At 50.8% G+C, this 27,667-nt stretch overlaps 1 protein-coding gene across 2 annotated transcripts; it reads left to right on the forward strand.

The window, feature by feature from the left end:
* Positions 1 to 27,639, forward strand: COG3 (component of oligomeric golgi complex 3). Of its 2 annotated transcripts, XM_061575691.1 has the most exons (23): positions 2 to 334; positions 1,949 to 2,095; positions 3,730 to 3,791; positions 4,961 to 5,126; positions 5,559 to 5,633; positions 7,262 to 7,354; positions 8,425 to 8,550; positions 10,751 to 10,828; positions 11,542 to 11,585; positions 11,994 to 12,120; positions 13,936 to 14,027; positions 14,460 to 14,599; positions 15,611 to 15,771; positions 17,250 to 17,361; positions 18,616 to 18,731; positions 19,544 to 19,633; positions 20,402 to 20,522; positions 20,814 to 20,902; positions 23,115 to 23,249; positions 23,859 to 23,934; positions 24,793 to 24,920; positions 25,740 to 25,838; positions 27,067 to 27,639. In XM_061575691.1, the coding sequence occupies exons 1-23, from the start codon at positions 41 to 43 to the stop codon at positions 27,094 to 27,096; spliced, it is 2,601 nt and encodes an 866-aa protein (XP_061431675.1). In that variant the 5' UTR covers positions 2 to 40; the 3' UTR covers positions 27,097 to 27,639. The 2 variants fall into 2 exon arrangements, with proteins under 2 accessions (XP_061431674.1, XP_061431675.1); XM_061575690.1 differs by lacking the exon at positions 27,067 to 27,639 and having other exon boundaries at positions 1 to 334; positions 25,740 to 26,009.
* Positions 27,640 to 27,667: the final 28 nt, after the last annotated feature.

Here is a 27,667-nt window from a genome sequence, read left to right on the forward strand (position 1 = left end):
GGAATGTGAAGCGGAACGCGGCTTCGTGACGACGACGACGATGGCCACGCAGTCGGGCGCTCGGCGGCCGCCCTCGGTGGCGAGCGGGGCCCTCCCCCCCCAGCCGCAGCCGCAGGGCCCCGGGTCCAGGGCCCCCCTCCAGCCGCAGGGCCCCGGGTCCAGGGCCCCCCTCCAGCAGCCGCAGGGCCCCGGGTCCAGGGCCCCCGGGGAGCAGCCGGCGGGCAGGGAGCACTGGGGCCCCGGCGCCCCGGCCATGGCGCTGCTGAGCGAGCGGCAGGGAGACAGCGTGGCGGCGCTGCAGGCGCTGGCGGAGAGCAGAGCCCTGCCCGAGCAGGTAACGAGGGGTAACGAGGTGGTAACGAGATGGTAACGAGATGGTAACAAGGGGTAACGAGATGGTAACGAGGGGTAACAATCAGCGACGAGTAGTAACGAGATAGTAACTAGGGGTAACGAGATGGTAACGAGATGGTAACGAGGGGTAACGAGGAGACAGATTAATCAGTGACGAGGACTACAGGGTGAGAATCTTGATGTTAGACTGGAGGCGTAAATCCGATGAGCTGTGAAGCTCTTTCCCCCAACTGCGCCAGTCGTCGGGTCACGAGGAGCCGCCACAGGAGCCGGAGTTGATATTCACACCACCCGGTGATTTAGCGTCACCGGCTGATGACTCCAATATGTACGGTGCGAAAGAAATTCAGCGTAGGGGCCCTAGCCATTCGCGAGTGCGGCCTTGGGCATTGGTCTGTGGCCCACAGTGGCCCACACACGACGGCGTGGGCCCTCTCACTCCCGCCGTGCAAGTAGCAACGCATTTTAAAATTGTTTGTGGTGATTCCACACGGGAGAATTAGTAATGATCGGGGCGGCCGCTGCATCCGAACCGCGCACCTCGGCCACGACTTCTGCGCAGCCCTTGGACGTTGCTGTCTCAGCGTGCGGCGCATGGAGCGGTGGCGCCGCGGTTAGCGCATCGCAGTGTGGAGCAGCCGGCAAGCCGAGTTCGATTCCCGCTCACGGCCAACACCAGAGACGATTATCTAAACCGGTTCTGGGCCTGCCCTAAGTCGACTCGGCCTCAAATGAGTACCTGTGTGCGGTGTGTAAACGTCGCCACTGGGGAGACAAAGGCGGCCGGGCCGTGGGCTGGCCACCCACTCCCTCGTGCGCTGTACCGGCCTTCATAAGGTGCTCGCTAACAGCACTTGCTCCTACGGTCTCTGAAGGCTATACAGGGGAACTTTGTCTTTGTTCGACTTGATTGAGCACCTCCTGTGTATAAACATCAGCACTGGGGAGACAAAGGCGGCAGTTACCTGAACACAACTGTCCCTCATCTTCATTGATAGGTTCTCACTTACACTGGCCCCAACAGTCTGTTAAAGGCTCTACACTTCCGCTCATGACCAGCGGCAGCGTAGAGGTTAACTCACTGCAACTACGAACCCAGGCCCCAAGTTCAATTCCCGCTCACAAACAATAACTGGCGCATATTTGAACTCGTCACCGGGCTGCCCTAGGTCGACTCAGCCTTGAATGTGTCCCTGGTGTAGCGTGTAAAGCATCAGTGCTGGTGAGACAAAGGCGGGCCCACTCGTGGTCTTGGAAACTCACCCCCATTATGTGCCATGTCTGCTCGCTCACAGAACTTTTTCCAACAGCCAGTTCAAGGCTATTGGGAGGGGGGACCGAGGTCCTCCCTATATCACGGTCCACCCTAAACCGCATCCGCACAAACCATGGCAGACGCGGATGCACAAATGTCAAATGTCAAATTCTCCAGTGTGCCATCGCAGCGATGCACTCCGCTGCTCCTGACGCGGTTGCCTGGCTTCACCACCTGAATGTGAAATCGCAGTTGTTGCTCTGCATCTGCATCACCCATACGAAAGGAGAAGGAGTGGGGCGATGTTTGTCGTTGTGTGCCCACGTGTCCCTCCGGCAGCTGCCCCTGGAGGAGCTGACGAGGCTGCCCAGCCGCCCCTTGCAGCTGCCGGCGCCCCTCGCCGCACCCGCGTCTCTCGAGGAGGCCCTGTCCAACGGCTTCCGCTCGCTCGGCATGGAGCACGAGAGGATCGAGACGGCCCAGCAGGTGCCGCCAGCCACGCACGCAGCACCAGCGCACGAGCAGAGGTCGCAAACGGGTTTTGATTCCTTACCCGTATCCGGCCGCACCAGGGTCGCAAACGTGTACCCGTACCCGTACGGGTATCGGGTACCTGATTGCATCCTCTGGGATGAAGCCATGTTGCAGGCGCGGGTGGGTTGATTCTAGGAACTTGAATTGTGAGAAGAGACAAGACGTTGGGAAATGAGTGACAAACGGTGACTCACCAGTGACTCACGGTCTACCCGTACCCGGCCGCACCAGGGTCGCAAACGGCTACCCGTACCCGGCCGGGTACGGGTAGCCGGGTATCGGGTAGGGTACGGGTATCGGGTACCCGATTGCGACCTCTGCGCACGAGACACGAGTGGCAATACCCACCCTGCCCTACCCTGACCTTTCGCCTGCCCCCCCCCCCATGCCTTTGCCTCATACCAAAAACTCAGCACGTTAAAGGTTGCCAGGTAAATGAAATGGAAATGACCCATTCCTTTGGGCGGACAGCGATGGTGGATGTTTGATGTCACAGTGGTAACGTTATGACCCGCCCCGACTGGACATCTGTGAAAAAGAGCTTTACAGCTCATCGGATTCCTCCTGCAGTCTAAATACACGTTCTGATATTTAGGTGCAGAAGTACATGATCCATTTCCAAGTTCGTTACTTGATGAAGGTCAAAGCAGTTTGAGCGAAAGGTTGTGCGTTGATGTGAAGTTCAGTCATGAAAGGCTTCAAGCCATCGGTGAGGAGCTTTATTGATTAGAATTTGATCAATCCATTGGCATGTATAAATAATACAATCTCTGTGAACATTAGTCTTTTTCAGGTAGTGGAGGTTAAATTATGAAAAAAAAATTGGCATAAAACTACCACGTTGCTTACCCCAAAAACGAATATCAATCATTCTGTTGCCTATGAACACCCACGTTAGAAGTTCAAAACCGAACAGGTTTCATCAATAACACAGTAAGTGGCCTTCAAAGGATAAAAATGGGTGACGTTTCAGGCAATGTCCCTTTTTCAGAGCACTTACATAGTCCAGAAATACAGAGGGGTCTCTCTGTGTGAAATAAACAACATTGATCACCGCCAACTTTGATCAAATCTCGCAGTGGCTGTGAGAGTTTTTCTTCAGCTCACCGATGAACTGAAATAATAGCAAATGGCGAGTGAAACGCTTCCACACGTGACATTTAGTTTGGCTGTAGGGTGGTGAAGGGTCTTAACGACAACAATTTTTGGCTCGATCATGACATGGCATAACCAAAACATGTATTATGAATCAAAAACCTTCGAATTAAAATGATGTAAGGATTCTAATAGCTGATTGAAGAGTGAGTGAGTCAGTCAGCAGTGTGTCGCACACGGGATATTGTATTGAGGGACGTGTATGCTACGTGTTGGTGCTGTGTGTGTTAGTGCTGTATCGATGCTGTGTGTTATTGCCGCATTGGTTCTGTGTGTCGATGCCGTGTGTCTTGTTGCTGTGCGTCGATGCTGTGTGTAGGTGCTATGTGTGCGTGTTGTGTTGGTACTGTTTGCGTTGAGTTCTTTGTATCACGGTGCGTCGATGTTGGTGCTGCGTGTGGTCAAAAGGCCCGTGCATTTTCCCTGTGCAGTTCTTCACGTGGTTCTCCAAGGTGCAGGATCAGATCAATGAGGATGAGGATGCCAGCTACAGGTGTGTGTGTGTGTGTCGTGTGTCGTCCCGCATCAACTCTGGCGCACAACAATCCACCCTCGAGCTGGCGTCGTAGACAGTTTAGAACCAGTGAAGGAGGCCAGACACGCAGTCAGAGAGAGGTTAAGTGAATTATCATTGAAAGGGAATGCTTTAGTTTTATGTGCTAATAAACCACATAGAAGCACTCCAAAGGGAAGACCAGGCTAGGTTTAATTTTAATAAAACGGCTCCCTTCTCTTCGCTATGGGACTCAGTGGGAGTGGTTTGAATCGGTCAATGAGGCTCTGCAATTGGCTTCCCATTGGGGGCAGATGAACTGTGCAGCATGTTTAGATGTTGCTGTAATTGACCCAGATGATTATTTGATGCGCACCTCCGATTAGCGCGATTGGCTATGTACGGTGCGAAAGAAGTTCAACATACTATGTACATGTTTAACTTTTACTTGTTCGATAATTGAGTAATTTGCAGTTTAACATTTTTTGCAAATTTGGACAATGACGCAGACACACATTGGCCTACCCTTGCGAATGACGGGATATTTAACGCCTGCTGTGAAGCAGATGACACACATTTTTACGATGAATAAATCCGAACGGGCGGCCGCTGAATTGTAACTGCGAACTTCTGCTATAAGCAGCGAACACCCTACCGCTGGGGCCTGTGACCGCTGAATAGAGTGATGTCACCGCTCCATATATATGGGCGCAGTGGTGGCGAGATGTCAACTACCCCGTCCCCTTATGCAGGAGGTCGTGGGTTCCATCACCAGCCTGATGCCTGTGTATTTGGAATGTGCATGTTCTCCCCACACGTGGATTTTTCTCCGGGTCCTCTGGTTTTTCCCTCCACGTTTAGAATCAACATGCGTTTAGAGTGTCTTTCTGCTGTCAATTTCCACGTGATAAGCCACTTCGTTGAGTTATCAATTGTGGCCAGGTCGCTTCTGAGGAAGAGCTGTGTAGCGCAGTGGGAGGGACTTACCTGGTAAAATAAAAAATAGTTTAGTTTTATATTCTGGACATCTGTGAAAAAGAGTTTCTTAGCTCTTTGGATTTGTCCAGGACAAATAACTATTCTTATTCTGATATCAACCCGGAGCGCATTGCAGAGTGGCTACGACTGACGTGCGTGCCCACCGCCCCCCCCCCCCCCCCCCTCGGCAGGCGCGTGCGCGAGTCTCTGTACGGCTACGGCGAGCAGTGCGACGCGATGCTGCGCGACGTCGACCTGGCGCTGCAGGAGCTGCAGCTGCTGGAGCAGCAGTACGTGCTCGTGTCCACCAAGACCGGAGCGCTGCACTCCGCCTGCGAGGAGCTGCTCATGCAGCAGGCACGGACCTCGCGCGGCGGCGGTGGTGGCGGTGGTGGTGGTGGCGGTGGTGGTGACACGCGGCACGCGGGCTCTCCGTACAACGCACGCAAGTGTCGCTGCGGTCTACGGCTCCAATGTCGCCACGCCCCCGATTAACACTGCGGGCACGTTGGCCTGTCTCATTCGTGGTTCAACGTTAACGATCACATCATTCGCAAACGAAGGTCATTGTGTGCCGGTGCTCCGGTCCTAATTTGGCAAACAAACAAAAAACCCTGAAAATTGCTCACTTTGACCGTACTGTACATAGCAATCATCGTGCCCTGGTGCAACAACTCTCCTGAAAAAGAGTCTTGAGACACATGCTTTCCTGACTAAACAGAGATAATCACACAATTACAATGAATCGTGACACAGCTGCTGGTCCCTGTGTTTCCCCGCTGCGTGCAGTCCAAGCTCGTGGAGCTGGCTGAAGACATCCAGCAGAAGCTGTCTTACTTCAACGACCTGGAGAACATCAGCACGGTGCGTGCGGTGCCGCCACGAGAACGCGCCGGCGGTTCCCCCACTCACGACGGAACGGGTTGCGTAATCGACAAAATTCCGCTCGTCAGAAGCGAGCCAGGCATTCTTACTCTATTCCAGCCTTGACTACGGTTGTAGTGGTGGTCATCAGTGGTGGTGACGGCAGTTGTGGTACAGCGGGGAGCGGTGGTGTAGCGGTTAGCGAGCTGCGCTACGAACCCGGCGACCCCAGTTCGATTCCCACGCACGACCAACACCAGTGACGATTATCTGAACCGGTCTTGGGCCTCCCCTCAAATGAGTACGTGGTGCGGTGTGTAAACATCGCCACTGGGGAAACAAAGACGGTCAGGCGTGGTGCTGGCCACCTTCCCCCTCATGTACCGTTCCTGCCTTCATATGTGCATGCTAAAAGCACTTGCCGTAACACTTTGTTAAGGTTATATGGGGGATATTTGTCATTTTGCTATATTGGGGAGTTGACATTTATTTTGTTTAACCAGGTGGTGAGATCTCAAGAGACCAGGATAGGAGTCTCATCGCAAGCGTGACCTGGGCCACCCACACCACAAAAGCAAAACAAAATAAATTACAGCAACGAAGTGAATAGAAATGAGAGAAAAAACAACTTCATCTCATTAGAAATAAAAAAATATTGCACAAATATGATCCATGTAAAATAATCAATTCCCTGTGGCGAAAGTCGCTTCGGGCAGATTATTTTTAGATTGATCACAGTAAACTTATAGTTGAGCTACAGAAACATCGAACGGATTTAGGGTGCCTTGCACCAATGTGCAAACCGACGAGGGTATAACGAGGCAAACGCAATTGCAAGTGAAGTTATTAAAGAATCGACAGTCTGGCATGGAACTGTGATTCCAATGTGTAAAGTAGCCGAGGGAATTGGACGCGATGGAATTTCCAGGTGTTTGGGGCGTTGGCACAGAATGAGTGAGATCCATGCAGGTTTTGTCCTTGGTACAATCCACTTTAGTGTTGTCGGGCGCCGTAAGATTTTGAAGCTTTTGGTGCTGGATTAACACTGTGGATAGGTAAGGTCCCGAGTCATGAGTGTACGCATTAAATAGGCACTTGGGCCAGTGAATCTCCCTCCGAGTTGAAAGATGAGAGGTGGTAACCGGTCTTAGAGTAAAGATCACCGTTGTCACGGGGTGGTCGTGCTGTCGTGTGGTATATAGATGGTCGTGGTTGTCGTGTGCGTTGGTTGTTGTATTGTAAGGATGTTACACTTGTTGGGGTGTGTGTAGAGCGGTTGCGGTAGTGTGTGGTGGTTTCTAGTTGTCTATCCGGCTAGGTGGCCACGCAGTAGAGCGAGCAGCTCGCAATGGAGAGACCGCGAGTTCAAATCCTGGTTGTGGGGGTTGACTCAGCCCCATAATCCCTCCGGGGTCAATAAAAATGAGTTCCGCTTCATGGACAAGTCAACAATGGATAGACCCGCCCCCGTCATAGGAATGTGGAATTTCTCACCACTGGGTTCAGTGCGTCAACCTCAAAATTCAATTTGACTTTGCTTGGAACTGTGCAACGGCCGTTGTTGAATCGTTGCTTAAGTCACCGCCCCCACCCCCTCCCTCGTACCATCCACTTCCTCCGTTGTTTAGAAGCTGAACAACCCCAACTTGGCCGTGACGAGCGAGGGCTTTGTGGCGACGCTGGTCAAGCTCGACGACTGCATCTCCTACATCTCCTCCCACGTGGGTGTCTCACAGGGGGGGGAGCACGCTTGGGCTGCCACATTTCCTTGCCCCGCTCTTCAGATATCTTTTGTAAATATTGATATATGTATGTGTATATTTGAGCAGCAGGGTGGTGGGTAACATTTGTGGCTCATTGCACAGTTGGCTATATACAGTGCGAACGACGTTCATACATGTGCAGTGTTGTAGCAAGGTTCCTGGGTTCGATTCCCAATTCAGGTGCCTTTCTGTGTAGTGTTTTTCTGTTCTCTCACTGCTCTGCATGGGGTTTCCTCCAGTTTCTCCGCTTTACTTCCAAAGACAAAAACACCATCACACAATGTAACTGGCATTGGCCAAAACATCCCAGTGCAGAAAAAAAATTGCCTGCAAATTGCTCCATTGGGATCGCACACACACGCATATACCAGCAACATCGCTAACTTTTGCAACAGAAAACTTGGTAGGACCCTCCTGAAAAGGGTCGTCTCGTATATTCGAAAAATATATATAATGATTAGTTTTAAATAACGTCATTCATACAAATCGCATCTCACAAGTCGCTGAGGAACCACAGACACGAGCTGGAAGGCTGCCAGGCGGAGCCGGCGCCAACAGTTTGCTCTGCAATTAGTTTGTGTTTATACGTGTCGGAGGAAACCAGAGCAGCCGGAGAAACCCACACATGCAAGGAGGCAAGACTCTGTACCATACAGAAGGGACAGTCGATATCAGTCCACACTTCTCTGTGATGTATTCCACTGGCAAGCCAGGGTATATGGCTCCTTGGTGTCCACTGGAGCGGAGTTTCGCAATATTTGTCATTTGTCCGATCCACCAACCCTCGCCTCCATAGTGCTAGAAGACTCGGTGAGACTTCCCTGCGATACCCCTGCGCAAGAAGATTGGCGCAATTACCAAACGCTCGAATGATTTGACGATGTGATCTCGGCACGTACGTACGTGTGTACATTGGAACTTTCACACCGTACGTAGCCAACCGTGCTAATCGTGAGGTTTGCGGAGGCATGATGCTGTAACCACACCCCGTGTGTCCGGGCCCACGGCCATGGTGTCTCCTCGCACAGCCGGGCTTCAAGGACTTCCCCACGTTCCTGCACAAGCAGCAGCAGTGCCTGTCGCGCGCCCTGCTGCTCATGAGGACCTCCGTCGTGTTCACGCTGCAAAAGCTGACGGCCACGCTCAGCAAGCGGGTGAGTGTGCAGCAGCAGCAGCAGCGCGCTCGCCAGCTCGCACAAGTGCTCTCCCCTTCGGCCCTCAAGACAGGTTATTGATGTGCAGTTCCATGCTTTTTGTATGTATGTATGTTGAACTTCTTTCGCACCGTACGTAGACAACCGTGCTCACCGGAGGTGCTAATAGCACGGTTGGCTCCGTACAGACTGATAGCTGATAGCCACACATGTTCTTAGTCACGTATATAAAATACTTTCTTACAGTCTGCTTTCTTACCGCAATCTTAAGCCGAATGCAATGCTGAAAAATAACCTGCAAATTACTCGATTGGCATTACACGCACGACAACATCGCCGCCTGCTAAGAAAACTTGGCAGGAACCAACCCGAAAAAGAGTCCTGAGACTCTGTGAGGTTTTCCTGGGTAAACGAGCGTAAATACAATCTAAATAATTTTACTAAAATTGTTGTGCTAACCGTTTAGACTGGGCCTTGTATCAAAACGCTTTGTTCATTATTAGCCGACCCACTCAAACGATGCCGGGTCTTATCGGATCCTACGTTGCGTCATGGTGTCCTAGACAGCCAGGGTTATCTGCAGGCAGGGTGGCAAGCTGAAGCCAGCCATGCCGCATGAGTCACCACAGCAAAGGCTGGGTTCTCCCAGAGACCCCCTAAGCTTCTCTTGGGTGTGTGCGATGCTGGGAAAAACCCATGCTTGATTAGTGATGGTGTTAGGACTCTGTGTTCTATGAAGCAGACATTTCTGGGAAATTCTGAGTGTTATGCTGACCTGCCCACTAATTGACTCACGTATTTATATAGAGCTTTTTAAACAACCAACTGTCAGGCAAGATTTGGCACGGATGAGAGAGAGTAAATTTTGCTAAATCAGTCTTCAAAAATTCGAGCTTCCTCCACCGTTTTCCCTCCACCATGCCAAACACTCGTGAATGTAATTCACCAAGCAACCTGTTAAGGATCCTCCTGCAAACGAGTCTTGAGACGCAGTGATTGAGGCTTTATTGTTCGCCTGTTGGCGTCCTCTGGTCTAACACCGTTTGAGACTAGGCTCTAAAGAAAGCTGTTTCTGGTGTGGACCAATCAGTTTCAAAGACAAAAAACAGAGCATGTTTTTTGTTTGTATTTTCACCACAAGTATTGTGGTTAATGCAGACATGATTCCTTGCAAAAGCTTTCAGTTTGGTGTTTTAACATGTTAACACCTGTTTTGTTTCCATTAAAAAGGGGAAAACCTATTCTTATATTTTGACACTGGCAAAGGAGGTCCCATGAAGAAATAGGGATTATTATTATTAACCCAATGAGGTCGATTTCAAATATGTTCTGCACCGGCATTCAAATGGGGAAGGATCGTGTTTTTGCTTCGACAGTGGCCGTGACTCACCTTTCCCAAAAGTCTATGTACATATATGTACGTTGAGCTTCTGTCGCACCGCACGTAGCCAACCGTGCTAATCAGAGGTGCAAACGGTTACGTGACCCTATTACCACCCTCACACACACGAGGGGTGACATTCCAATTGGGGGGTCCACGCGACTCCTCGCCGTCGCGCCTGGCAGACGATGACAAAATTACTTTGTTTGGCGCCAGCGAGGTGGTGAGATGTTCACCCCCTCGCCTGGTAGGCCGTAGGTTTTGGGTTCGATTCTGACCCTGATGCCTGTATATTTGGAGTTTGCGTGTCTCTCTCCCCCTGGTCACATTGATTTTTCTCCGGGTCTTCTAATTTTTCCCTCCACATTTAGAATTGACATGCGTTTAGAGTGTTTGGCTGCCTTAAATGTCCACGTGATAAACCACTAAGGGGACCTATCATTTGTGGCCAGGTCGCTTCTGAAAAATATCTATATAGTTCAGGGAGCCTTACCTGCTGAAATAAATAGTAATAGGATAATAAGAGGATGTGTGAGCGCGTGGCCGGCGTTTGAGGTGTTGCCCCCCCCCCTTCCACCGGTGAGAGTTCCTCTCCCGTGAGCGTGTGAGTGGTGTGTGAGCGCGTGAGTGGTGCGTGAGCGTGTGAGTGGTGCGTGAGCGTGTGAGTGGTGCGTGCGTGTGAGTGGTGCGTGAGCGTGTGAGTGGTGCGTGAGCGTGTGAGTGGCGCGTGAGCGTGTGAGTGGTGCGTGTGAGTGGTGCGTGAGCGTGTGAGTGGTGCGTGAGCGTGTGAGTGGTGCGTGCGCGTGTTCCCTGCCGCAGGATGCCACCGTGCCGGTCACGGACGACGGCTTCACGCTCTTCTACGTCAAGTTCCGGGCAGCGGCCCCCAGAGTGCGGGTGAGCGAGCGGTCGACACGGCCGCCGTCGGTGCCCCTCCCGGTTGCCTGAGTCGCGTGGCTCGAAGGCATCCAACGGCGGCAGCTAATTCAACGCTCTCACTTGTTGGCAAAGCAAATAAAATAAATTAACCAAATAGATATCATAATTGGTTCTTTACCCAACTGACAGATAGAAGGGTAAAGAACCAATTATCATATTTTTACTGGCAAATGAGGTCCCCATAGTGCAAATAGATATCGGCAAGTGACACGAGTCATCACGGCCATTGAGGTTGTCAGCATTCTCCTTATCAGTTCACCGAGGATGTGTCTTGCAGCCATTTGGTCTACGAAGTAAATAAGCAGATAAGTTGCCTCTTACATATCTGCCCCTCCACGTGAAAATAAATAGCACGGTTGGCTATGTACGGTGCAAAAGAAGTCCAACATACATATGTATACGATTGGGATTACACACATTGCAACAAAATTTCCACCTCCTGCACAAACTTAGCAGATCGTTCTGGAAAAGAAGAGTTGAGATGCAGTGAGTCTTTCGTGGGTAAACCAGCATAGTGATAATACTACAATGAATTGGCCAAACCTTCCCATGCAGCACCCACCTGAAAGGGTCTTCTCTTCACACTGCTAGACAAACAGAGAACATTGATATTGATGATGATTGATGGTGGCGATGATGATGATCTTGCCACTTGATGTGTTTCCCCTTAGAGCCTGATTGAGCAGATAGAGCAGCGCTCAGAGAAGAGCAAAGAGTGAGTAACTTCATCCGCCCACTTGTTGTTTAAACATGCACATTGCGCACTTTCTTTGTGGATTGTGCATAGTCAAATAATAACACAAAGGTCTGTTCCGCCGTGTAAAAATATCAAATTACATTTGTTTCCATCACAGCCCTTGCCTGATGTCAAGAAACACGGCAGCATTTGTTGTAATTTTGCTGCACTTTGCTGCTGAGGCTCACATAGTCCTAATTAGTCCCAACTTTGCCGCTAAGACGAATACTGCTTAGTCCAGAATGGCCGTAGGTTCATGGACTAATATGTTCTGCTATACATTTTTATAATTGTTGCATTGCACATTTACCAGTTTTTTTCCCCGATTTGGTTACTTGCAATGCCAAAAAAACTGATTTTGCACTTATTTTACCTGCCATGCATCAGGTACCAGACGTGCCTGGCCGACATCCACCTGTGCTACCTGGAGCAGAGGGATGCGCTGCTGAGGCCCAGCATCTCCGCCACCATCGGCGAGATGACGCAGCACAGCGTGCGCGACCACTGCGCGCTGGTACGCGCTCCTTCTCGCCCCCATATGTGAACATCAGTGTGAACCTGTGAGTGTGAACCTGTGAGTGTATGTGAACGTGTGAGTGTGAACCCACGAGTGTGAACCCACGAATGTGAACCCTTGAGCTTGTGTGAACCCGCGAGTGTGTGGCAAGAATTATTCAATATCGCCTTGCCAGACATGCTCAGGAAAAGCTTGTGGAGCCCCAATGTGGTTTCAGACCTGGGCCGTCCTGCATGGACGCCGTTTGCTCTCTCCGTGTGCTACAGCAGAGGTGTAGGGAATTTCACCAGGACTTACATCACTGCTGTATTGAACTGGTCAAGGCCTATGATACCATCAATATGCCGGGGCTCTGGGTTGTTCTTCTTGCTTTCAGTGTCCCAAACCGGCTGCTCACAATCATCAAGGACCTTTAAGGTGGTAAGCAGACCCGGCTAAAGTTGCGTGGCCGGGTGTCTCGAGCCGTTTTCTGATCACCTTGGGGTGCGACAGGGATGCCCTCTGGCACCTACACTATTTAACATATTTTTTACCACATAGTTCGAGAAGCTTTCCATGGATGTACCGGTGGAATTTTAATCTAATATAGATACCATGGGAGGCTGATCGATGCCCGGGTGCGGTCAAGGGATCACTCCCTATTGGTCATCCATATGTAAGCGGATGATCTGACGATTGCTTCCCACTTTGAGAAGAAGTTGGAGATGCTACTGCTCAACTTGGAGCATGATATTAACAGATGGGGCCTTACCATCCGTCCCACAAAAAAAACACCTGCCTGGGTATTTTATGTCATCAAATACTCCACCCCCTCAACTCCCCATTGGTGATGAGGCAGTTGTGGTAGGAGTGGAGAGGTTTCCATACCTGGGCAGTGTGCTTATGACCAGCTCCGGTCTGACACCAGAGGTCTCACTCTGAATCAGTCGAGCAGCATTATATTTTGATCGACTGCGTAACGCTGTGTGGAAGCTACCTGGTCTTTTTTATCCACACGAAGCTTCAAGTCTTCTCGGCCACAGTCATGCCCTTCCTTCTCTACGCTTGCGAAAGTGGACCCTCTCATGTAACATATGCACCGGTCATAAACATTCAAGCTGGCCTGCCTACTTTCCATCCCTGGTTTTAACCAGGCTAGATTGTGTGAGGAGCTCACAAATCATTGAAAGATCTGGACACAGTCCCATCAGTGACCTTCTTCAGCAGCCAAAGCTGCATTGGCTGGGACATTCAGCCAGAATGACCAGCCAACGCATACCCAAACAGCTTTTGTGTAGTCAGATAATGGGGGCTAAACGGGTGGAGTACGAGCTCGAGAAGAGATAAACTGATATTCTTAGTATTCATATTCTGATGTGGATTGGATTACACTTGCTGATGATTGGTACCAGCGGTGTCAAGTTTGTGCTGTGTGAAGGAGGCTCGTGAAGGACACTCGTGGGCAGTTGAAGGCAGTCATCCTCCAACAACAGTGTAGGGCAGAGGAGCGACGCTCACAAGAACTATCTAAATGCCGGGCGGTTGAAACGCAGAAAGTTGGCAAAGTAGGGGACACAGATTGTGCATCTCCCAGTAATTTAAGTCGGTCAATCCATGGTTCCTGGGTCTGTTCTATGACCTGCTAGCAAGCCTGTGACACTTCACATGGCCTTAAAGTGCACATAGCCTGGCACAAGTGCCGTGGTGACGTCACCGCCACTTGGTGGCGAAGGGCGGGTATTGTGTTTGTGTTAACATGCGTGTTGACGTGTGTGTGTTTGTGTTGTTATTGTGTGTGTGTTGACATTTGTGTGTCCTGGCTGCATCCCCCAGGTGCGCAGCGGCTGTGCCTTCATGGTCCACGTCTGTCAGGACGAGCATCGCCTGTTCAGCGAGTTTTTCTCACGGCCATCGCCAAGGCTTGAGTGAGTTGCGTGCACCAAATATTTATGTCACTTGCCGAGTGCAGACCCAAAGGCCCAACGTGCCAAAAGGCCGGCAACAAACAGCACAGTCCTCAGCCTCACTCAGAAACGGCCTCTGTTCTACTCAGCACAGGCCTCACATCTTCACTCAGCACAGGCCTCACATCCTCACTCAGCACAGGCCTCACAGCAACACTCAGCACAGTCCTCACATCCTCACTCAGCACAGGCCTCACATCCTCACTTAGCACAGGCCTCACAGCAACACTCAGTACAGGCCTCACAGTCTCACTCAGCACAGGCCTCACAATTCTACTCAGCACAGGCCTCACAGCCTCACTCAGCGAAGGCCTCACAGGAACGACTAAGCGAATGCCTCAGCGCTCCACGCGAGTGTTTAGGTTTTCTCTCTCGCGTGCTGTGCCATCACAGTGAGCTGCTGGAGCGCCTGTGCCTGCTGTTTTACGATGCATTCCGCCCTCTGATCATCCACGTCATGCACCTGGAGACGCTGTCCGAGCTCTGCTCCATCCTCAAATCCGAGATGCTGGATGACCACTACCACAACAACCGTAAGCATGCCCTCAAGTGGGGTGGGTGCACAGGTCTGGCAAATACAGAGGGGAAGGGAGATAGATCACTGGGCTTACATACTCTTTTGTCTCATACCCTACACATAGGTCCACAATCTCTCATCACCGTGAGGGCCAAGAGTTAAGCATTGCTTGGTGTCGCATTTGGTAGTGTCAATCTCTATCTGGTCTGGAATTCTCTTCCCTCAGGCATGTAGCTGGGCAGTTTTGGTGCACGCCTGTAATCCAGCGAGGGTTGGTGACATCGCTCAAAGGTTGCGATTACTCCCTTCTCGTGGGAGTCGAGGTGCCATACCCTGGCTTGCCAGGAGAAGGCGGTACATATAATGTGGACTTCATCTGAATGGGATCGTGTTGCTCCCTCGCACTGTGGGTTTCCTCCGGGTGCTGTGGTCTCCTCCCACATTGATGGATTTGGACGGACATCCCGATCTAGGGCCACGGAGCTTGAGCGATAGTTGGCGTCGGTTATGGCCGCCTTCCCGCTTGTCTGTGGTTTACCGCACCATTTAATCTACGGACACAGCACATCTTACAAATTGGCACCTTTTGTAAGGCTAAGTGTTAAACCTTCCTGTTCTCCTCTGCATACAGAAAAAAGTAAAAACTGCCTGGGCCATGATGCACTTATCCTGCTTTCACCGAAACCGAGTGCATCCACTCCCAATGTGACACTGGAAAATGGGTTACTGGCTCCCCAGCTCTCGGAATATCGGTAAAAATCGATTCTGATACAAGCGGTTATCGGTTTAAGCGTTTTACATCAGCCCTACCGGCTGCGTGCGTGCGTGTGTGCGTGCGTGTGTGGGTGCGTGCGTGTGTGCGTGCATGTGTGTGCGTGCGTGCGTGTGTGCGTGCATGCATGTGTGTGCGTGTGTGGGTGCGTGCATGTGCGTGCGTGGGTGCGTGCATGGGTGCGTGCGTGTGTGTGCGTGGGTGCGTGTGTGTGTGCGTGCGTGCGTGTGCGTGCGTGTGTGCGTGCTCCCGTAGGGGAGGAGCTGGCCGCGTTTGCTATCATCGTGCGCCAGATGCTGGGGGACGTGCAGGAGCGCCTGGTCTACCGCACCCACATCTACATCCAGACGGACATCCTGGGCTACAGGCCGGCGCCCGGTGACCTCGCCTATCCGGACAAGCTGCACATGATGGAGGTACCGGCTGTTCGTGTGCCTGACCCCCCGGCTCCCCCACGGAGGTGGCCTGGCATGCGGGAGGTTGTGGGGTTCGACCCCGACCCTGACGCCTGCTGGCTGACGCCTGCGTGTCTCTCTCCCCGTGGTCGCGTGGATTTATTTTTCTCCGGGTTCTCTGGTTTTTCCCTCCACATTTAGAATCAACACGCGTTTAGAGTATTTGTATTAATTTGCTGCTATAAATTTCCACATGATAAGCCACTTGGTTGAGCTATCATTTGTGGCCAGGTCGTTTCTGAAAAATAAGCTAGGAGCTTAGTGGTCTTTACCTGATGAGAAAACAAATTGTTTAGTTTATTTGTATATTTTGTAAGTGATTTGTTTACCTTTCCTGTACTCTGCACTCTTATCGTGTTTTTCAATGTTTTGTTGTTGTAAGGTTCTGACCCGCCCCTACTGGACATCTGTAAAAGAAAGAGCTTTTTTGCTCATCACATTCATTCAATATAAATAAATATTCTGATTCTAAATTCCACCCGCATTGACGGCTGTGACGTTTTTGGGCGGGTGTGCAAGTCGGTAAATATATGGACATATTTTGAACTTCTTTCACACCGTACGTAGCCAACCATGCTAATCGGAGGTGCAGGGGAAGGACAACAAACTAAACATAAAAAGTACTACTAAAGAAATTAGTTTTCAATCATAGCTCCAGTGGCTTCCTAATATCGGAAGGAAGAGCGTTCCAGACGGCCACATACACACATGAAAACGCACGATGCAGTGACCGTCTTAGTTCAATGGCAAGCCAAAAGCCGCCGCGAGGATGACCGGTGTTAACGTGATGATGGTTGATGCTCTTTGATGAGATCAGCAAGTTATTGTGGTTAAATTTGTGGCAAGCACTTTGCGTGCAATAATCGCGACCTACAATGTATTCGTTCATCTACCGCAAGCCAATGCAGCACGGCGAGTACCGGACGGACATGGTACCCGTCGTGACACGTGTCAGAGAGTTTTGTACACGCTGCAGCTTGCGAATGTTTTTACCAGACGTCTTGTAATGTAGACAGTTGCAATAATCGAGCCTTGTTGATACTATGCTACACGCCACCGTGTTTGCTAAGTACAAAAGAAGGACATTTTTTTTACTATTGTTTACCCAGGAAATCCTGGCCGAGTCTCAAGACTTTTTTGGATGGGTCCTGCCAAGTCTCAATTGAGTCGTGTGCAGGTAATAGGTGGGTGTGCAGGTGGGATGGTATACATGAGTGAGATGGATCCACTTGCATATGGACAAAGAACCAGAAGTGCGGAGGACCTGAGGGCATCACAGGAGAATGAGTGACCTTTCATCGAGAGGAGGTTGAATTACAATAATTTTGGAGAAGAGCTCTGTCGTTGTGATAGTTAGCCGGTGCCCGCGTGTGCGGCCGCGAGTGGTCACCCGCCCATCCCTGACCGCCCCCCGCACGGCCCTGCCTTGTGCCCCGCAGCAAATCGCACAGAGCCTGCAGGAGGAGAGTGCGGCTGGCGGGCGGCCACAGCCGCCCTCCTTCTCCGAGGTGGCGCTGGAGGATGCCGCCCGGCGGAGCTCCGTGCCGGCTGGTGGGTAGAGACGAGCCACACTGCAGCAGCGGGCTGGAGTGCCAACTCCAAATATACCGGCGTCGTCAGGGTCGGAATCGAGCCCACGACCTCCTGTATACCAGGCGCTCACGCATCCTATAATTATCCTATTATTCAGTTTAACACCTAGGCTTTTGCGACCAATATTAGTCATAATAAATGTTTTTGGGTTAGATCGCGTAAATATGAATGTATTGTAACCCTCCACCACCCGACACAGCCAATAATGCTGGATGTAATTACCAGCGAAACGTGGTACTACTCAAATGGTAAATGTTGTGGATTTACTCTCCAACACACCGGTGGGCTGAAGTAGTAACTAACTGGCGTGTTGTTTACGTGACAAATCCCTTACTGATTGGCTATGTCAGGTGGTGAAGGGTTATGACACATTTACACAATCTAACTCAAAAACCTTTACTATGGGTATCCTATGATTACTATTACAATGTATTTCACCAGGTAAGGCCCACTGAGCTATATAGCTCTTTCAGAAACGACCTGGCCACAAATGATAGCTTAACGAAGTGACTCATCATCACGTGGACATTTATAGCAGCCAAATACTCAAAACACACGTCGATTATACATTTGGAGGTAAAAACCGGAGGAACCGGAGGTCCCAGGAGAAAAATAAATGCGACCAGTGGGAGAGAGAACATGCAAAGAAACTCCAAATACACAGCAGCAGGCGTCAGTTGAGATTGAACCCACGACCTCCTGTATAGCAGGCGAGGTAGTTAACATCTCGCCACCGCGGTGGTAGAATAAAAAATAGTTTATAACTTGAAACTTAGGCTTCTTTAGCCAATACTAACCCGCACCTCCCGATTAGCACAGTTGGCCACGTACGGTGAAGTTCAACAGCAGTGATCAGCGCAATCGACGGTGATGGCCTAACAAAGGCTGTCTTGGTCTGATTGGTGGCTTTGAGTGGTGGATGAAGGATTGCGTGTGGGGGAATGCATGTGGACATCAAAGGGCTTGTGTTTGCTTGCAGTCGACATGACTTCACACAGAGACCCACGGACCCACAGAGACCGAAAATTTCGTACAGACCCATAGTAATACATAGAAACCCACAGACTCACAGAGACCCACACAGATCCATATACTCGGGCAGAGACTCTAAAACTCACATCGAAACACACAGACTCACGATGCATTTCACTCTTAACGCATGCGTGTGTGTGTGTGTGTGCGTCTCTGCCTCCGTGTGTTGACTGAGTGCAGCGGGATCTGTGCTGAAGGCCTCAGTCCCTGTGTCCCCAGCCGACCTCCATGGCATGTGGTTCCCCACGGTGCGGAGGACTCTGCTCTGCCTCTCCAAGCTCCACCGCTGCATGGAGGTGAGGTCATTCAGTTTGTCAGTTTCATGTATTAGGTATAACCCTGTGAGCCATGCGGCTCTTGACTTGGGTGCAATCGCAACAGAAAAAAAAAATCTTCCAGAAAAGACACAGTAACAGCAAGCGTGTGGGAAGCCCACGTGAGAGAGTAGGTGGGATGAGTTAACGGGTGGGTGAGCTCGTGAGTGGGAGGGATTGAGTGACTGGGTAGGTGTGGTAATGCATGAGTGAGTGGGTGGATGGGTTAATGGACAGGTGAGTTAATGAATGGGTAGGAAGGTGAGTGACCGGGAGAGTTAGTGGGTGGATGGGACATGATGTTTTTAATGTGTGTGTACTGTGTTTGTGTGTCCTGTCCTGTTTGCGTGTGCCACGTGTGTACGTTCCTTGCGTGTGCTGTGTGTTTGTGCCGCGAGTGAGATTCGCGTTGTGTATGTGTGCTTTGTGTGTACTGTGTAATGGGGATGTAGTTGCTGTGTGTGTGTGGGTGCTACGTGTGTGCGCTGGGTGTATGTGCTGTGTAATGGGGATGTAGTTGCTGTGTGTGTGTGGGTGCTACGTGTGTGCGCTGGGTGTGTGTGCTGTGTAATGGGGATGTAGTTGCTGTGTGTGTGGGTGCTACGTGTGTGCGCTGGGTGTGTGTGCTGTGCATGTGCTGTTTGCGTGTGCCACGTGTGTAGTAGGTGCCTCGGGTGTGCTGTGTGTACGTGCTGCGAGTGTGTTTGCTGTGTGTACATGTGCTTTATGTGTACAATGTGATGCGAATGTAGTTGCTGTGTGTGCCGCTTGTGACCCCGGTGTGGCGATCACAGAAGCCGGTGTTCCAGGGTCTGTCCCAGGAGGCGCTCTCCGCCTGTATCAAGTCTCTGCTCTCAGCCAGTGAGGCCATCACTAAGAAGAAGGTGAGTGTATATTGTACGCTCATCTCGGTGGCTCGGAGATGTTAACTCCCTCGCCCGGTATGCAGGAGGTCGTGGCTTTGTTCGCGACCCTGACGCCTGCTGCTGCTGTGTATTTGGAGTTTGCGTGTCTCTCTCCCCGTGGTTGTGTGGATTTCTCTCCGGGTCCTCCGGTGTTTCCCTGCACATTTAGAATCGACATCGTGCGTTTAGAGTATTTGGCTACTATACATTTCCACGTGATAAGCCACTTCGCTGAGCTATCATTTGTGGCCAAGTCGCTTCTGAAAAAGAGCTACACAGCTAAGTGGGCCTTACGTGGTAAAATAAATAATAGTTTTTTTATTATATATAAACTATGGATCTACACTTGTGCATTAAAATCGTAACCAAGGAACTATGGGCAGTCCTTTATTTGTCAAAGAGATTAAATATCCTCGTCATTATGATAGTAGCACTTCTCACTGCAGACATTAACTGTGATGCTTGCTATGAAGTGAGCTTCAGGAACATGTGACACCGAGTGAGAAATAGTCGCCCGCAGACATGTCACGATACATGCGCATACATTGATATTTGCACTTGCGATACATGCATTGAACCTTGTGTGTAAGAATCTATGATTTGTGAATGATGATTCGCATTCAATGTTTGGGTTAGGCCATGTAATTACCTTGCCAAATGTGCGTCGTGTAACCCTCCACCGTCCAAAATATCCAGAGAAATGACATTGTCACGGCGTGCGCCCCCCACCTGCTGTGTGCCCGCCAGACGGTGACAGACGGGCAGCTCTTCCTCATAAAGCACCTGCTCATCCTGCGGGAGCAGATCGCCCCCTTCCACGCGGACTTCACCATCAAGGAGGTTTCCCTGGACATGCGCAAGACTAAAGGTGGGGCGGGGCGCTCGGGTTGAACTCGGCCACCGTGTGCGGCGCGTGGTGGGTGTTGCGCGTGTCGTGCACGTGTGTGCGTGTTTTGCGCGTGTCGTGCGCGTGTCGTGCGCGTGTGTGCGTTGTTGTGCGCGCGTGTCGTGCGTGTGTCGTGCGTGTGTCGTGCGTACGTGTGCGTTGTGCACGCGTATCGCGCCCGTCCGCCTTCCGACATTCCTCGAGGGCGCTGCTGGTGCCCCGCATTGACGGAACCGCGCTCGACCCCCGTCGTTGTCTTGTCGTTCCCTCTAGAGGCCGCGTACAAGATGCTGACCCCTCGCACCGTCCCAAAACTGTTCCGTCTCAACAGCCACAACGCCATCCTGGAGTTCATCCTGCAGGTACCTCGAAGGCCCAGCCTCGGGTCAGGCCCCACACGCCGCGGCCTCAGCACGGCGCCAGCGATCGTACAGACGTGCGGCGTCGGGCGGCTCTCGTTGCATACGGCGCGGCGACGAACGCACGGCTCGATCAATGGCCACCCGGACGATCGTCACGTTTTAGGCGCCCCACCTCTTGACGGGTACTGCCAGAAGGGAATGACATCACAGGAATCGCCGGGAGATGCGTTGTCGCCCGACGCTACTCTGATCGCACCAAGAAGCTTCGGGCGACAAGTTCGGTGAATGGCGGCAGGTCCAACGGGGGGCGGGGACGTTGCGTGCTGTAGTCGCCCTGTGACTGCTCGTGGTGACTCTGCACACGTCGGGCTTTTAAGCCTCCCCCCCCGTGGGTCCTTTGGGGTCTCCACACGGGTTCCCTCTCGTCTGGGAAGAAGTCTTCGTGGGGACTGGTGCACAACGTGGCGTCTGATCAAAAGTCTTCGTGGCTCTAGCTCGGGCCTGCCTCGTTTCCTCCACTCTGTGTGCTTTTGTTGGAGTCATTGCCAAAGGGGGTCTCCCGCTCCGAGATGCGTCTTTCTGTCTCGCACTCCTGAGATTCACGTGAGCCTTGCTACAAATGAGAAATGTACTTATTCGTGATTGATTTTCGGGTGAGACCACAGAATGTTTCGTGGAACCCTCCTCTCACCACCCGTCGTAGACGTTTTAACGATGTTCCGTGTACAAGCGTTGAAAGCACCAATTGTTGTTGTTCACCACGCATCGGTTAAATTGAACAATTCTCACAACCACATTGAGAAATGAGGACGTTTCGTTTGTATCTATATCAAGCATGATCAGGACAAGATCCAGGAAGTGAAAATTAAGTTTAATTTGTGATAGGTAAGGTGGTGGGGGAGACAGGACATTACATGACCTCATCCAAAAATGTATTATGAATCGTAATCTTGGCTTGGAAGGCCTATGTTTTAGATACTTGGAGCTTGTATATTTGCAATTTACGTGTCTCTCTCCCTATGGCCATGTGGATTTTTCTCCAGGTCCTCCAGTTTAGAAACACGCATTTATAGTATTTGGCTGCAACTACAAATTTCCACGAGATGACAAAGGCCACTTCGTTGAGCTATCATTTGTGGCCAGGTCGCTTCTGACAAAGAGCTACATTGCTCGGTGGGCTTTACCTAATAAAACAAAGTGAGTATTAAACGAATACTCCCTGATGTTGAGTTCACATGCATAGGCGTTCTCAAGCACAGACTCAATTTTCTGACAAATCTCTGCAGCCATAGCACCTATTACTGGAAATGTGATCACAGCTTCCAGATTGAAAAACACGGTCACTTCACCTTGTTGTTCACTACTGCATCGCCACCGTGTGAACACGAGTGACTCTACGCACTGTTGTGATAACGAGTTGCACAAAGGCTTTGTGCAACCTATGCGCACACACACACGTTTGTTTAATCACAAGAGTTGAGTACATTTGATATTCGCCGCGTTCGTATAGCACAAGGCTATGCTCACGAAAGAAGGAGCTGTGTTTGCAGTGGTTTGACTGTAGGGGGCGATGTTGCTTTGTGTAATTCCAACAGAGTAATTTTTGCAGGTAATTATTTTATTTGGAAAGTTTGGATGGTGATGCCAGAATGCAGTGGGTCTACTTTTTTCAAATTGCGTCACGGGATCTTTGAAGCAAACAGAGCGTAGTAGTTTACGACACCAGCAGTAATAACCAGGAGAGCTTGCCGGATTTTAACTACAAAAAAAAGCGGTGAATGCACTACCACTGGGCCATGTCACCACTGCCCCATAATAGAATTGTATAACGATGTTGGCTTCATCGACTGATACGAGCTTTTGGGAAGATGGTCACCGCAGCACGCTCTTTCAGATTGGGCCGTCTGGAATGCTTTTCACTATTAGAAAGCCGCTGGAGCTATGTGCTTTTAAATGATCTCGATTGAAAACTCGTTTCTTCAGAACTGCTTTTTGTGTTTAGATTGTTGTCTTTCCCCCGCATTTCTGATTAGCACGGTTGGCTACATACGGTGCGAAAGAAATTCTACATACATACATGTATTGTACCTGTAAGAGGTTACGCACGCACAGCGTCCTTGTGACTGATTAGACGTTCTCACATTGCTGCATCGCTTGCCTGATTTTCCTGCTCTGTATCTGGCCTTGTCCATGCTCATTCTTCCCTTTCTAGGGCACACCGGAGGTGAAGGAGCACTTCATGGACTCGAAGAAAGATGTGGACCGGCAGCTCAAGGCCACGTGCGAGCAGTTCATCCAGCAGCAGAGCAGCCAGCTCGTGGGGCCGCTCAAAGACCTCGTAGCCAAGGTGAGTGGGTCGTGCACAGCCGGGGATTCATGACCCTCTGATTAGCGCCGGGATGTTTGCGCGACACAGAAAGGCCACGGCCCGAAATGTTGCCCGTTTATATATTTTTACATTTGAAGGCCGCACACAGCGTTATCTATTGCGTGGAGTTTTCTTGTAGTTTGTTATTTGTGCGCGACTGCAAATGGCAGTATCACCAAATACGTCACGCGGTAGCAACTGTGTTCAAGAAGCAAACGAATGAGTCTCGCAGGACCCTCTTTGAAAAGATTCCAGGAGGTTCTTGTTCGGGATGTTTTGGCTGTTTGTACATGTGGGATTAAACCAGAGTATTGAGATGAAAACCCGCGTGTGCGAGACTGTGATTACTCTGACATCTCTGTCCGGGTCAGACGCCGCGTGGTTGTACTGCCACCTCGTAGCCTTGCTACTTGTGAGTTTCATTCCCATTGTGACCGCTGCGTGAGCCATCAGTGTGGACTACTTGAGTTGTGCCCCTAGGAGGTCACAATTCTCGTCAGATTTAGATTGTACAGCGCGTAATATATGCAGCTGCATCAAACAGTCCGTAGCCAACCGTGCTAATGAGAGGTGCGCGTGTGTGAGCAGGTGGCCGCCCTGAAGGCCATGGCGAGCCAGGGAGGACCCAAATACTCGTTGCACCAACAGCCCTGGGCTAAGCCCGGTGAGACCGCCAGACCCACAGGAGCAGCCTCTGCAACGCGTTCACCCGCAACCCCGGCGCCTGTCGCGGCACGCGAAAGTGTCCGTCCAGAACTCGCGCACCGAGCATTGACACCGCACGGCGGCATGGAAAAACCCCACAAGATGTTAATTAGGATAATAATCACTGAGTGCCTTTGCTAATCGTACCGGACACTGTCTGAAATAGTTTCACAGCAGGGGGCAATGTTGCTGTGTGTAATCCCATTGAGTAATTTTCTGGTTATTTCTTTAGAAATTTGGCATATTTGGACTGCAACGATGGCACACAACGGCCTCCACTTTTCAAATTACATCACAGGATCTCTAATGTCCACAGTGAGGCGAATGGCGCGTGTCATTTAAAGCTAAAATTAAACAATTTTTATTTACCAGGTAAGGCCCACTGAGCTATGTAGCTCTTTTTCACAAGCGACCTGGCCACAAATGATAGCTCAACGACGAGGCTTACAGCAGCCAAATACTCTAAACGCGTGTTTCTAAATGTGGAGGGGAAACCACAGGGAGAACATGCAAACACCATATTATACAGCAGGCGTCAGGGTCAAGGTCGAACCCACAACCTCCTGCATGCCAGGCGAGGGAGTTAACATATTGCCACCGCAGCGCCCCTAGCTAACATAGAAGAAACTGACCAAAAGGCATATTTCAACGTGTCAACGTGTTCTTTTTCGTCCCACATCCCCGTGTGTCAACTTGTCTCCTGTGCCCCCGTCCCTGCATCCCCCGTGTCTCTGTGTCTCCCTACATCCATGTCCCTATGTCCCCTGTCCCCCCCCTCTCCCTGTCTCCACGTCACCACCGTGTCCCCGTGTCTCAGAGAAGATTCAGGAGGTGGTGTCGTCCTCGTACCGTGCGCTCAAGAGCCGCGTGCCCAGCGTCCAGCGCAGCATGGCGCTGTACCTGGCCAATGGCGACACGGAGGCCATCCTCTTCAAGCCCATCAAGGTGCGAGCCCGGGAGCGCGGTGGCTCAGGGGGGAGAGGGTTGGGAACAGATTCATGGGGCTCCATGCTTGTTGAGGTCACCGTCGTGAGCAGGCTTCCTGTTAGGCCCACACAGATTTGCTCCTTCGCGATTCACTCCGTCGTCGTCACGAGGCAGGATCCACGAGTCGATTGAAAAATGAATTCCTGTATTGGTGTTGGTTCAAGTTTATTTTGTTGAAACTAGGCAAGAACTCGCAAAGAGAGAGCAGGATAGATCCTCATTTATCAAGAGCTATACGTGTCACCAAAATCGCAAAAGCAAACCGAATCAAATAAAGTACAGCAATCAATCAAATACAAATCGGAACAAAAAACAACTGCGTCACGTGAGAAATTAAAAATATTGCACGAACATAAATCAATGTTACGTATGTTCCCTGAGGTGTAAGTCAGCTCGGGCGGATTATTTTCAGACAGATCATAATATGATTACAATCAATTTACAGAAACATTAAACATATATAGGGGGTGACTTGTAGTCACTCGGACCTCACGCTCAATGTCAGACATCACAAGCGGCAGTGGCGTTTATGCCACGAGGCATTCCTGGATAAAGCCACAGCACCCGAGTTGTGTTGGTGCACTATTTTCAATACCTCGCGTGGCGCAGTTGTTTTGCCCCGATTTCTAATCGCTTCGTTGCCATGCTTTATTCCATCCACGTTGCCTTCTGCTATTTTTTTGGGCGACAGCCCAGACCACTCTTGCAAATGAGGCTCTGTCCTGGCCCTCTGTTTCAATGAAAACCATCCTCTCTGTGGATGTCGCCTCCCCGCAGAACAACGTGCAGCAGGCGTTTGAGCACCTGCAGGCCGTGCTTGCCGAGGACTTCTCGGAGGAGGACCTCCAGATCATCGCCTGCCCCTCACCCGAGCAGGTGGGTGGTGGGAGCTGTCCGTGCTGCGGCTTCCGACTGTGCACGTCTGTGAACAAAGAGCCTTGTAGCTCATCGGATTCCTCCAGTATAAATTCGGTCTCCGCGCCCGTACCCGCCCGTTGGGGGAAGGTCCACATTGCGTGCTCGCATGTTGTTCCCTTGGGCAGTTGAACGCGTGTAGGCTTTCGCGACCAATGTTATCCGGAATAAAGTTTTTGGTTTTGTTGGGGTTAGATCGCGTAAATGTTAAAGCTGGTTGTAATCGCCAGCGAAACGTCACGGTACTTGAATTGTAAACGTTGCGGGTTTTCTCTCCAACACAGAACCGGAGTGCTGAAGTAAATAACTCATTGGCACATTCTGTTTCCGTGACAAACCTTAATAATTGGCTGTCGGGTGGTGGCGGCGTTGACACGTTTATATCTACGCGGTCTCTTGGGCAGTCTGCATAGCATCACCGATGACTTCCCACGAGTGTGGTGCTTATTTCATTCACCACGGCGGGAAGAAAAACTGAAATAACTTTATTAGTACACCACACCGAGGCTCCCGCAAGGCCATGTGGGATGGGGAGGGCGCGTGGCGCAGTTTGGCACCAGCTATCATAGAGTGCGGTCGTGTCGCTACGGTTCTCTGCGGTGAGTACAATGTCTTAAAAAACAACGGCGCTACGCCCCTCTAAATAAAATGAGCGTGAACTGCTTGCGCGTTCCGAGATTTGTGGATCTTGTGGTGACCATCATGTGCTGAGGGATACCCCTCCCAAACGTCGCCTGGCACGGTCGCTCTGTACCCACCCTTGGGTGTCGCTTTTACTGATCACCGGCCGGGTGGCTCAGCCGTAGAGCAAGTGGCTCACATCCTGGATGGGTTATGACTCAGCCCATCATCCCTCCAGGGTCAATAAAATAAGTACCACTTCGTGGTGAGCAGTTGGACAAAGCGTTCACACACTCTTATCACTGATATTGTTATGTATGTATGTTGAACTTCTTTCGCACCGTACGTGGCCAACTGTGCTTATCGGAGGTTACTTGCATTTACTGCTTTTCATGTTTTGTATTTCCTATGTATTTCTGCTTCTTACTGAATTTTCACGCAGATTGTTCACGATTTACATTTTCATTTAACATTTCTGCAGAGCACTTTGATGCGATCCTTTCATTAGCGGCACTGCACGGCAGCGTAAAGATCGATTGGCCGATCGTTGCCCTGCTCTGCGTTGCAGGTGAACCTGCTGCTGGTGCTGACGAAGTAGCGCAAGCTCCTCGCGAGGGGGCAGCAGTAGCCTGGTGCATTCTGGGAGTCGCGTCTTTCTTCGCTGGGGATCATGAGGTCAAGAGGTCGCAAGACAATGTGGGAACAGGCCCTGAGCAGCAAGGACTTCTTTCAGAAGAGAACCCACCGGTGTCATGGATTCACAGGCCCTTGCCAAAGTGTCCCATAATGCCTCTGTTTATTGCACAGGTCACACAAACCTACAATTCCGCTTTGTTATCGTCTCTCTTTTTGGGGGTGTTTGGTTGCTCTTACGGCGGCAATTCCTAAATGCCACGTGCTAGGCATGGTGGGGTAGACCTGTAAACTTGGCTCTTTGTGAGAGGTGGGTGAGGTGGATCGCACAGAGATCATCACGTTAATTATACTCCCAGCCTGCTTAGCTGTGAGGTGGTCAGTACAGCAAGCGGGTTTAAAACAATAATTGGTAAATTGGTCAAACATCACAATGCAGTTCCCACCCGAGTCGTTAGACTTGGTGAAGCTCTGTTGGATAAATAATAAAGATATTTTGTTATTGTTATTACTGTGTGATGCCTTCCTTGATGGTA

Source organism: Lethenteron reissneri, chromosome 58 (assembly GCF_015708825.2).
Source record: "Lethenteron reissneri isolate LAM-NWPU_2019-01 chromosome 58, ASM1570882v1, whole genome shotgun sequence".
NCBI lineage: Eukaryota > Metazoa > Chordata > Hyperoartia > Petromyzontiformes > Petromyzontidae > Lethenteron > Lethenteron reissneri.